At 40.3% G+C, this 13,280-nt stretch overlaps 1 protein-coding gene across 6 annotated transcripts in view; it reads right to left on the bottom strand.

The window, feature by feature from the left end:
• Nucleotides 1–13,280, bottom strand: part of esrrga (estrogen-related receptor gamma a) — a 172,598-nt gene that overhangs the window by 20,641 nt on the left and 138,677 nt on the right. For 4 of the 6 annotated variants that reach the window (XM_082541505.1, XM_082541504.1, XM_082541500.1 and 1 more), the window contains 2 exons: nucleotides 12,231–12,341; nucleotides 9,350–9,532 (listed from right to left, as the gene is read on the bottom strand). In XM_082541505.1, coding sequence (XP_082397631.1) covers nucleotides 9,350–9,532; nucleotides 12,231–12,341 — 294 coding nt within the window. The remainder of the gene's footprint in view (nucleotides 1–9,349; nucleotides 9,533–12,230; nucleotides 12,342–13,280) is intronic. The other 2 variants (XM_082541502.1, XM_082541503.1) reach the window with 1 other exon arrangement.

Here is a 13,280-nt window from a genome sequence, read left to right as displayed (position 1 = left end):
ATCGATTTTCCCGTGAGGGTATTATTTACTTAACCAACTTGTTGACGAGGGGGTGCAGGACCACCACCTGTCTTTTTTTTTGCTCTGCCCTTTTCTTGGTTGCTGTTATGAACAAACAAACAGAGTATTCCAGGGTCTCTTTCCAAGAGACGACAAGCAATATAAGTGATAAATATTACCATTCTGTAGCATATTCTTATATTCCACTTTTACTTGTTCCCATGTTCTAGTGGGTCCTGTTGTGGCTCTAATGTGAAAGGGGATATAATATAACATATTATAATATAATATAATGTAATATAATATTGGATAATATGGTGTGATATGATAAATCTACCCTACCGCCTACTGGTGTTGGCCAGAGGGGCCGATGGCGCAATATGGCAGCCTGGCTTCTGTCAGTCTGCCCCAGGGCAGCTGTGGCTACAACCGTAGCTGCCTCCACCAGTGTGTGAATGTGAGAGTGAATGAATAGTGGCATTGTAAAGCGCTTTGGGTGCCTTGAAAAGCGCTATATAAATCCACTCCATTATTATTGTTATTATTGAATTACTTACGAGTTTGATTTGTCAGCAACTTTCTGCCAGCCCTCTCTCCTTGCTTTTGCAGCCTTTGCAGTGTTCCCTTGCGTTTTAATTAAACTCTGAAACTCCTGAAATCCCTCACTCAAGAGTTCTTGCTCTGCTGCCGAAAAATACCGAGCGCGTTCCTTCGACATTTTCGCCGACCAATCAAAGGGTTGCCGATCAATGTTTCTACTATCGATGCGTAGCCCCTGTTGGGCCACCCAGTGATCTCACATTACTTCATCCAGCTGTACTAATCGTCAACAACAGGTGTGTTCGGGGAACCGGAATAGCGAGCTCAGAGTTAGCGCGATGATTTGGTCTTGGATGTTTCATTTGATCTTGGATGTAGTAAGCGACGTACGAAGCACAGGGCCCTGATCTCTGGATGTTTAAAAAAACAACAACAAAAGTACAAAACTAATGAATCGTTATGAAAATTGATGATTTAAAAAATAATTTCAAATAAGGCTGAATTGTTCGGAATTCATCATAAGTGACCTTTTAAAACTGTTATCCAACACTTTGGCAAAGGGACCACCCTAAAGTGTTTATTGTATGTGTGTGTGTGTGTGTGTGTGTGTGTGTGTTGTGTGCACAGGCCATAAGTTGTTCCCAGCTGGTGACAGGCACGCTCCAATCCTATTTTCCCACCTGCTTATTGTCTGATGGAAAGGATGAATCCTCCAGGCCATTATTTAAGAACGATGGATGCAGGAGGAAGGAAGGTGGAAGAAACAGGAGCGCAAAGGGAGACAGGAAGGAAAACAATAGAATAACAAAGGGGGGTAAGGAATAAACAAATAAACACAAACATGAATGGGAGATAAGGGAAGTAGAGGAGAAAGAGAAGGCAGGAGAAGCAGTAGGAAAGGGAAAAGAAATAAGTAGTGAAGGAGCAATGATAGGTGGAGAAAGAGAGAATTAGGACAGCAAATAGGAAAATAAAAAAAGAATAAAATGGAAGATGCAGACAGAAACCATGAGGAAAGGTGGATAGATAAGCAGAAAGAGGAACTAGAGAATAACTATTTCATGCCTGTCTGTGAACTTTGCATGAACCGCCAGAAATAATGTGATGCCATGACAAGTCGGTCCCTCCTTCCACTAGATTTGTGGCAGGCATAGGTGTGTTAAGTGTGTGTGTGGGTGTCACTGGATCCCTGTATGTGTGTGAACTCTTTATATTGCTTTTGGTGTGTGTGTGTGTGTGTGTGTGTGTGTGTGTGTGTGTGTACATGTGCGCTCCAACAGATAGAATAGGATGATGATGATTTGAAATGGAGTTTGGCCTGTGCGTAATTATGATCATCTATCTTTATGCCCCGCCAGCATATCATATCATATCATATCACATCACATCATCTCTCTTTCTCTCTTTCTTGGACAACCACACACACACACACACAAGCAAATTGAAAGTAGTAAAAGCTGACTGTTTGCTAATAATGACTTAGATGATGATGGGCTCAGATGGTGTGCTGATTTATTTGTTACTGCTCGTCTGATTTCACATATTATAAAACTGTGCATGTATGCGTATGTGTGCATTTGTCTGCATTCACTACGTATCAGTGCTTCCTTATGAATATGTGTATGTGTTTTTAGAAGCGTATGTTTGTGTGCCCAGGGAAGTAAGTGTTTGTGTATGCAGGCTGGTGTGCGCCAATGTATGCAGCTTGTTTCTCGTGTGTGTGTTGTGTGTGACAGATATTATTTGATGCAGATTAGTCAGTGTACTCAGATTGCGGGCTGTGTCTCAAAGGCTGATAGACAAATGAATTTGATTTGCAAATGTAATCAAACTAATAAGAAAAAAAAACAGCAATGGACCGCTGAGCTTTTACTTGAACTGAAACCCATCTATCCACTGAAGAAATGTGTGACTCTTTTTCCTTTTAGAAATTAGAATCACAATAATTAAAATTACTTGTAATGAGAGGCCGTTCCAAAAACACATTTTCATCAGACATCAATTTTAAAATTAGCGTGAGTCTTAACACACTGCTATTAGTTTTCTTGTTCCGGACTGCCATTACTTTCATGCAACTTCATTTTTTGATTCGGGTCTTATTTTGAGTGACACATACATGGATGTAGCCACCATGACATCATCCACTGGTTTTTAAGCATCCACTCACCGCACTGAAACAGCTTCCTAATAATTAGTGCTAAGTTGCATACAAATAAAATACTGCAGTTTTACTCAGCAAATGGAGCGCAAACTTCTTGGATGGGGTGTGCCTTACAGGAAGACATTAGTGGAGGTGAAGCATAGGAGACAGCTGTGGCTATAGTCCATGTGTTGGCAGTTACCTCACAGTGAAGGGGGCCATGCCCCTAGTTTGTAGTTGTTATAAGGGGCGACATACCAAAGATTATTTTTCTCTTACCAGACTGTAAACACGTTTAACTGGGCCTTTTAACAAAGGACATACCGCTGTGGACATACCGCTGAGCCAGGCCAAGAGGTTGCTCGAGGAAGTACAGATTTTGGGACTTAGACTTTATTTGTTGTTATCACAATGGCAGTGTGTATGTGAATGTACATATTATTGTGCGTTTTTAAGGTAACCACCTGAAGCTGGGTGTTTGAGTCTCATCATAGGATCGTCTTTATGGAAACATTGTTGACAAATATGTGGCAGTGTAGAGAATGGCTATATATCTATTTACTGCAATGTAAATATAGTAGGGATTCTTTAATATTACATCAAGATACTGTAGTATATAAATATTACCCAGAGGTTAACCTTCAGATATGAAGGTGATTAATTTAAGAATTATTTTTTACACATTACTTTGTCAGATTAATTGATATCGGCAGATCTGTGGGCTCAAATTGTGATTTGATTTTAAAACATTTATTCAGTTGATAAAACTGCATAATGACATAGAAAAGAAACAAAAGTGAATAGAAGAAAAACGTTACAACCAAGTAGGCAAGAAAGAAAAAAGCAGCGTACAAAGAAATGAAAATGGTTTCGCCTCTGTTCTCTCATATTGATGACATGCTTCCAATACCCACAGGCTTAATCCAATAAAGAAAGCCCAACTTAATCCAAACATTAAGCTCAGATATCAAATATTCTTTTCCTAATTTGATTTCATCAATATTTGTTTTCATCTGCAAACAGTGATGTGTTTGTTTGTATGGGCTGCAAGAGGAAATCATGGTGCTGGTGCACTGGAAAATAAGATAACTCTTTTGCATGAATGTGGACAACGAAACAGACAAACACATGCGCTCACATGAGCAAACACATATACTTGAAACCAAGACCTCAGCCTCTAAATGTGTTATCTAGCTCAGGGATGAGCAGAAATGGAAATCAAACACGCCAAACAGAGCTCAGAGAAAATCAACAGAGACTAGAAACACACATAAAAATTACGTACTGAAGACCCTGAGACCCTCGATAACAATGGCAAGAATGACCAAGGCAATGAACTAAATCAAATACTAAATCTAAATCAAACTCTAATAAAGTCATATTTATGAGTTTGACCCCATCAGCATATAGATTGGGTAGAGTCTTTATTGTCATTTAAAGTGAGTTTATAAGCATAGGAACAAAATCTAGTGATTGAATGTAAAATGTCCAGTATCAACACCTTTGTTTTCTGGCTAACAGATCACTGGTGTTTACTCTCCATTCAGGCAAATCTCAGGAATTCGCAAGAGTTTTCTACCATTAAACATTTTTAAAACATCTGCTGTTAAAAATCTTGTTTTAAATGTCATCGTTTTCCACACAAACATAACCTTTTATCATGTTATGCACGTAAAGACGTGAAGGTTTAGGAGAATAAATGAGAGCACAAGTTATAAATCACCTGTATTTCTGTTTGCTTTTACACTGTCAAAAAATATAATGTCTGTATGGTGAGCTATATGTGTATGTCCATGTGAATGCACTGTATTTTTTGTGTGTTGTGTTTGTGCTTAAGAAGGCACCCACCATGCTGTGACTGTCAAGGTGAGCTAGCCTTAGCCGACAGAATGGGGGCATATCTGCTTGTGCGTCTAGTTGTTTCCATGTGTATTTCCGCGCGTTTATTTCATGGAATCTTAGGGGCAATATCTTTGAGGGGGAGAAATACTGTAAAATGTAGTAGGGAATTCACAATAATGAACAGTGAGGGAAGAAATTAGGACAAAAGGAGGCAATAATATTATTTTAGAAGTTTGATGCCAGTAGAGCTCACTTGTTTGTGTGGGTTGTTTTTCTTCTGATTTACCACTCTGTTACTAAGCGGAGCAACCTCTTTGCTGATTGATGACATCACCAGACTTAATCAGGAGGGCTGTAGAGTGACATCATCACATCACCAGTCTGGGCTTTTACATCTGTCTCACTCTACATGCGCACAGATGTGAGCAAACACACACATGCACACGCACACAGAGCTGTTTTGCATCTTTCAGAGCTCATTGTGAAGTCTTATAATGTGTGTCAGTGTTAATTTAGTGAGCTGCAGTTTCAGAGTCAAGCATCCATATGTACGCGTGTGTATATGTATGTGTGTCTAAAGGTTCCCCATGACTGCCGAGACTCAACATTTGATTTGCTAAAAGGAGCAGGACACTTCTATTAATCAATATTTGCTGACTACTGGCTGCCTCTCTGGCTGATTGACTGGCTGTGTAGTTACTTGACTCACTGATTGGCTAACTAACAGACAGAACGGCTAACTGCTCGACTGGTTGGCTAAATCTCTAAGTGAAAACCGTTTAAAACATGTCCAAAAGAGAAACACCAGAAGAAACGAACACTGGCTACAAAATCTGAGGGCGACTTTCCTCTTTGGCTGCTTTACTGCGATATGTCAACGTTTGTAGAGAGGCACATTTCAAATAGCGATCAGGATAATCATCTCAATCTGAACACATAAGCAAAACCAACGAGCACTGGCCTTCCAGTCAGTGGTCGCTGGCTGGGAGGATGTGAGAAGAGGACCATGGGAGGGGATAGGGGTTGAGAAATGATGGTGACTTGATAATGAAGAGGTTAAGAATACCACAGAGAGAGAGGGTGGGAGGTCAGGTCAGGGAGGGGGAGAAAATGAGGGAAAGACAGAAAGACACAGAGGGATAGAGAGCAAAAGGAGGACGTCACGGGACAGTTTTAAGAGGGAAGGGTGGGGGGGTGGGGTATTTAGCCAATGGGTCAAAACAGTATTGTGTTAAATGCTCTCTGGGAGTATCTAGGTTATCTAGACTGTTCACATCCCATTTCCTGTTCTTTCAACGCATGTGTTATTCTACACCTGAACTTTGCCACTATTATACCTGTGTACGTTTCTAATCAATTACTAAAATACTTTCGGTATGGCAAGTTGTATAAATAAGATTATATTTTGAATAATCATCAACATAGAACAACAGAAAAAAGAAAATAAAGAGACAAAGAGAAAATAAAGAGAGCAATCAAACATCTCTCAAGAATGAAATAAAGTCTGGTAACAGCTGCAATAAATGACTAAAGAACAGGGCATAAGAGAAAAAATAAAATAAATGTCCATTTGTAATAACTAGCAGGGAAGAAGGAATATGTTACTTACTAGGGAATAAAACAGAAAAAAAGAGCATAAGTCAAAATTTTCTAAAGCGGTTATTGGCTTCAGCTGTAAACGTTACACAGTGTTATTTGTTTTGAATAAGCCTACTCATATAATTAATGTACAAAATTACTTTAAGAGATTCATTACGCTTGATATATAAATTCAAAATAGCTTTTTTGAAGTACAAAAGCTAAAGCACACTGCGAATGTGATAACAGCTGAACCTCAACTATGCTCACACCAGAGTGTTTTAACCCCCAAGTTCATCTCCAAATCCATATAAGAGGAATAGAGGGGGAAAAGGGAAAAAACAATAAAGAGACATATTAAAGACAGTGAATGTAAAAGAAAAAGAGAAAAGTATGCAGAACAAGAAGGAAGTGTTCCTCACCTGTTATTCCATCACCACCAAAGTCCAAACCCCTTCTTCTCTATCTCCATAAAGACCGATTAAATAAACGAACCGATGGCAAACCCCTCTTCACCTCCCATCCCCCATTTTTTTACAACTCAATCATGCCGTGCTACTGCTGGCACATAGACTGCTTATCCCGAGTGTCAAAATTGAAAGGGGAAAGAAAGAAAAAGAGGAAGAAAGACTGTAAGAAAAGAAAGAGCAAGTTAGAGGAGATAGGGAAGCAAGAGAATAGTGGAGGGGATGTGGGGGGTGGCCCAAGAGCAATTTCTTTCGTGAATAAAGACAGAACAGGGGAGGGGGGATTGTGAAAAAAAAAGCACTAATGGCAAGGCCTCTAGTTCTGTTAAAATAGACGGCGTTATAGGTTCTAGCTCTCATTCGTTGATTCATTCATTTGTTCGTTCCTTGCTCTTTCGTCAAGTCAAGTGCTCGCTTGTCTGTCTCGCTCTTTTGTGTTCATGAGTCTAGATAAGAGCTGCTAGTATGACTGCCCGGTAGTCATTTAGCTATTATGGAAGGAGAGAGAGAGAGAAAGAGAAAGACAGAGCGAAAGAGAGAGTAAGAAGAAAGAAAAGAGGATGAAAAGACTAATTCTACTGACAGATAAATGGCTCATTTGAATGGCCTTTCTTTCTTTTAATTCACTCTCTCATTTGCTCCTGTTTAAATATTTGCTGTTCTTCCCCCGCTCTTCTCACCTGACTGCTCTTCTTTCCTCCTTCAAACACGCATACACACTTGACGATGACATGTAGCCTAATACGCAACTGGAGTTGTCTCTTTGAGAGCTATTAAAATGAGATCTTCGCTTTACTAATCCATATTGGATGGTAAGGCCTTTCATGGCCTCTGAATAATAACTTCTGATATTTCCACAGGCCCGCAGTTTCAGAGTGTGACCGTTTCCTGCTCACGTACCACTGTATGAAAATGTGTGCACGTTTGGAGTCATTTGTCTATGTCTTGTCACCGTTTGAATCAGCAAAAAAGCCTTATGTGGCACATCTGTGTTTATATATTTGCCCGCATTTCATCACTCTCTTTGAAACACGCGGATCTGTGAAGTACACGCGCATGATTCCTTGTGGGATAACCAGATACACTCAGTGTGTCTGAAACCTCATTTTCCTCTCCTAATGACATATCAAATGTTTGCATAAGGCCATATCAGTATGGAAATCAGCGTGCACACACATAAGTCTTAGAATAAAAGAACCAATCAAAGAGATATGCGTGAATATGTGCGTGTGTGGTGTCAAAAGTCTCTAACGTCGGGTGACTGTGTGTGTCAAACATGACACACACACTGACACACACAAACGCGCGTACCCTAGCCTTGTTATCCGGGGGCCTGTCTTGCAGGCAGCCTCTCTAACGCTGAGTGATGTTTAAATTAGTTTACAATTTAGGCTCCTCGCTATCCACAGACGGCTCTTAACTCAGTGTGTGTATGTGATGTGTTTTTCTGGGTGTGTTTGTGTGTGTGAGAGCGTAACAAATTGTTGCCAGTACGGCAGACATCTAATGACTTCAAATTAGCTGCCTGGCGCTTGCCTTGACACGTTGTTACCACTGTTAGCAGCCTTTGTGTGCGTGTATGGGTGTGTGCGCGCGCGTGTGTATGCGGCACATCGCAGCCATATCATGAAGCATAAATTGGCTTCACCTCCCCTCTCTCTGCCTCTGTCTTTTTTTTCTTTGTCTCTCTGTCTCTCTCCATCAATTTGATTAAAAAAATTACTGTACCATGGAGAGCAAAGACTTGTGCATGTGTGTGTTCACATGTGCAACCTGCAGAGAGTCACCACACACACACATGCACGACAAGATGTGGAACAAGATGGCTGAAAAAAGGTTAACAGGTCTATCTGACTCTATTCTTTGTGTGTGTGTGTGTGCGTTTGTGTGCATGCGTGTGTGAGAGGCTGATAAAGAACGTTGAGGAGGCGTATTTCTTTCTGACAATCCTTTCCAACCTGAGTGAACAGTAGATCACTTTGTGTGTGGACATGTATGGGTGTTTGTGTGAGCTTGGTGTGAGTGTGAGTATTAGATAGGTGTTCAGCGCTGTAAACAGTGAGGATTTCATAAGGTGTTCACTTCACACAAACACACACGCACACACACACACACACACACACACACACACACACACACACACACACACACACACACACACACACACAGGGAAGATGAAGAGTTCTATTTCTATCTTTCTCTGTGAGCAGTGGATTGCCTTCCTCGTTCATCTAATCACGCCATCTTCTCTCCTCCGCCAAGCAATCGTTGCGCTTCGCTCGCTTTATACAGAAAGCTGCGCACACACACACACACACACACACACACACACACACACACACACACACACACACACACGCCCACATGCACTCTGAGCCCAGTACATAACCTGCCTAACTTGAGCCACTTACTTGTAAAAAGGGTAAGGACAGAGAAAACACAGGCATGACTCAAAACAACAAATTAAATCTACATTACATGTGTGCCTGTGCATATATTTGAGTCCTTTTGTGTATGTACATATGGATGTTCAGCATAGTCTTGTTCAATAAGTTTTTATTCGCTGAAACAAAAGCTAAACATTTTGCCATAGACCTCATCTTGAATCACTTGAGTTATTATGTTAATTTTGCGATCTTGTACTCCAGCTCCAAATTTTATCAGATTACGAGAGAAAAGAGGTTAGTTTAAGTTAGTTTAAGAAGATTAAATTCTTAAATTCCTCGCTTTTAGTAATGAACCTGTGAGAGAAAGGGCACAGGAGAATTTTCTTTTTCCCTACCTGGAATATGTTTGGCCCAACCAATGTTGACCACCAGCTCTCTGTCTGCCAGGTCACACAGCGTAGTCAGGGCCTTGATGTCGCTGTCTGGTACTGTCGGGTCCGGCATGGCATAAATCTTCTCTGGCTCAGCCACCAGCAGGTGAGATACGATTTTGTTATCTGCAAGGCAGCCAAAGGCAACTGACATGACCACCAGACAAGGAGAAAGACACAGAGACAGAGAAATGGTGAATTTTTGTCGTGTAAGGCTACAAGTTGTTTCACCCCAGTCCGGTACAAAAATATGAAAGGTCATGTGCAAATCTCATATTATGGCCTGCTGGTAACACATACGTCTTAAGCTATATTTAAGACAAACACGCACAGTGGACAAATGAAGGAGAACTGGTGGATCTATTTTGATAGGGGGTGCATTTTGCTTGCATTGTTTGGGACCACATCTCCCCATGGAGTGAACAGTGATTGCAAATTAATGATCACCTAGGTCACTAAATTGTTCCGTAAAATGATGTGAATCGTATGCTTTCACCTTGGAGTCATCCCACTGAAGAACTATTGCAGATTTTGGACCAATATATCACATGGTGCTCTTTTTCCCTTTAATTTCTCACCTGTCTGTATTCCCATACGCAAAAATGAAGCATGTAAATTCAGACTCGTTAGGAGTATGAAACATTAGGAGTATGAAACGTTAGGAGTATGAAATCAACACACAATTTTCAGATGTTCACGTTGCAATAAGCATAAATTTAAAACCTTTCAACCCTTGAATCTGCCAAAAACACACTATTCCTTCAAAAACACCAAATTTCAAGTGTTGATCTTATCTGAAAGCCTTTGTAGAGTTTAGCACAAAACATAAAAAAGGACTGCACAAAAAAAATCAAACAAGGTATTGAAATGTTTTCGATTCTCCAGTGGTTATAGCCTTCTATCGCCAGTTGATCCAAGATGCCCAAAACTGTTGTTTTGTAAGACAGTCTTAAGAAGTTTCACTGATACATACAGCAGGGAAAGATAACACTGAAAGCCAAACGGCTCAGCCGGTAATGGTGACATGTGGTGATGAGACCTCTATGGCCCATTAGTAACAGACTGATACCCTGCTTCCAAATTAATCCACTGACTAATCAAGCATGGGAATAATAACAGAGGATAGAAGCGCAAGAGTGAAGTGAAGGATAGAAAAAGAGAGCAAGATTAGCAATGAAAAAAATGGGAAAAGATAGAAAGGTAGAAAGTGAGTCATGAATAGATTGTAAAAGACAGACAGGAGGAGTCCAGAGAGCGACAGCTAGATAGAGATAAACAGCAAGAGAGAGTGAAAGAGAGTTGTGGGGATGAGTTGTGTATTGATCTAACACTGTCCACCACCCCCAATTCTCTTACATACACCCACACATACACAGTGTGTGAGTGTATACATATACTGCAGTATCTGTGGGTAAATCTTATTTAATGTTTCCCTAATTAGAATCAATGGAAGCCCATTTCCAAACCCTGGGCTATTGTTCTGTTCTCACACAATCAATGGGGACGCTGAAGCTAGGGATTGGGCAACAGATAGATAGGCTGTGTGAGTGTATCTGAGGGAGAGACAGAGGGACACAACGTGTGTGTATTGACTGTGTGAGAGAGAGAATGAACAAGAGAGATAAAGTAAGTCTACATTAACTGTAATGTATTTTTTAAAATGTGCAAATTTGATTTTAAGTTGGACAGATTTATCTTCATGGAAATAATCATTCATATTATGGAACAGATGTAACTAGCACAGATTAAATACATATTTTTTTCCTGTATTCTCTTCCAAATTATGATGCCTGATAAGAATAGTTTAACAAGACTAAAAAGAGTTAAATATAATTTTAAATTAAATAGCCTGCCAAGGAAGGCCTTCAGATAGCTCACAGGTGCTTTGTGTAAGCAAACACACACAGTACAAACACACACACATAGTGTACACATATTCACTTTATCCCATCATTTCAATGATTAGTAGTGCAAAAGTCCCAGTAAGCTGTTGTGCAGCCATTCAGCATATTGGCCTAAACCAGAATATGCTCCAGCTTTAAGCAAAATGGGCTTTGGGGACCAAGCTGCTAAACACTGCTCAATCTGCACTGCATATGGGTGTGTGTGTGTGTGACGTGTGTGTGGAGGCAGACGGTTAGCTAGAGAGCTAACTCTAGTTTGATGCGGTTGCCAGATTGGATTTAATCCGGATTAGGGCTCTGGCTGGTCTCCCTCCCTCCTTTTCTCTCACCCCTCTTCCCTCCTCTCTCTCTGAGAAACGGCCTTGTTTAGACTCGGTCTTTCTCCCTCTCTGTCTCTACCTGTCTCTCTGTCACTCTCAGTCACTCTTTCCCTTGTTAATTTTTACTCATCAGGCTTTGGCTGCGGTTTTATTCTTTAAAAAACTGCAGCCAATCCAACTGGTGCTAAATGAATACCTTTATGGTGAAATATTACACATATAAAATGTTATGATCCCAAACTGGTAGCAGCAGAAACAGGGAGATAAACATGGTCCCAAACAGATGGGCTTCTCACTACTGTGTTTCTGTTTATGTGTGTGTGTAAGTTGAAATGTTTTTACTGGCCAACTGTTTCCATTAGGACAGAAACTGGTTATTGCTTGAGCACTGTCTACTAAGGTAATACGATATTTTGTTGAAAATTATTTTGTGTGCAGTCAGTTGCCCGTCATTTTGTAGTTTCTTCCACACACGACATCAGATCCTCTGCACATCTAGTTGTTAAAGTCAGCACGCATGTGTCCTTGAAAATCCCACGTCAACTTTGTAGAGAAAAGCACCATCTTACATGCTGTTTGTAGTCAGAGCATGTGTGTTTTTTTGCATGTGTGTTTTCTTACATGGCTTCTTGGGGGGCAGAGCCAGCTGTGGATTCAGGTACGGGCTGTTGTCTGCATCTATCCGGCGTTTGTACTTCTGTCTTCCACCGCGAACCCTGTCCAGACGAACACCTGTGAGAAATGACAGAGAGAAGTATGTATCAATATAGTGTACATTACACAAAAAATAAAGACAGATTTTAATCTCTTTGAGTAGTTAATGATGGCAAGAAAAATGAGACTCGGATCGCCTTCTATGCAAGCAGATAGTAAAAGGAGGAGGGAGATGGATCTTTGATTTACAAGGCTGGGTCTGTATGTATGTACGTGTTAAGTATTCACTCTTTTGTTATTCTTAGGCTTGCTAAACTCACTTTTTCTCCTTTTCTTCTACAACAAGACTAATTTATAGAAGCCATTTGAGTAGAAGGCCCCTCTTGCTCACTTTGACTCTCTGGCTTTCCGACTCTTTTACTGTCTCTTGCCCAATCTTGGTCTCTCTATTGCTGTCTCCCTCTCTGTCTCGTTAATTAATTGACACAAAGGAGTCCTAATTTAATTAGACCTATCTCTCAGGGGATTGGATGTTACCGTGGTTACCACTTAAAGATGGATAAGAAAGACAGAGGTGTCATGTACCCTGGAGGAGGAGAGAAGAGGAAAGGAGAGGAGAAGAAAGGAAAGGAAAGGATAAGAGGGTTTAAGAGGATGCCAAATCTTTAGATGAGTCTAGGCTTCTGCTATTAAGCAATAAAATTAGTAACTTTAGGAGGAGATACAAAATTAATTACTAGAATGGCTGCAGAATGAGGCCCACCATGTGTATCTCATCTTTTAGATATTAAATTAGTAATCAGACTTTTATACAATGAATTAAACTCACAATTTTAAAGGCTTTGGCTTATTTTAAACATTAGCGCACACTAGCACCATAAAATATACTGGATGCTGTGATATACCAAACCATATTATGTTGAGGGTGAACAGAGAGCAGGGGAAACTGCAAAGTATTAGAAAAGAGACTGAACTGTATAGTGAAAGCATGTAAATTAGGTAAATAACGTTAAACAC

The sequence above is a fragment of the Aulonocara stuartgranti genome (genome assembly GCF_965226115.1).
Source record: "Aulonocara stuartgranti genome assembly, chromosome: 1".
Taxonomy (NCBI): Eukaryota; Metazoa; Chordata; class Actinopteri; order Cichliformes; family Cichlidae; genus Aulonocara; species Aulonocara stuartgranti.
Note: the sequence above shows the minus strand (reverse complement) of the source record. Positions and strands in the feature narration are given on the sequence as shown.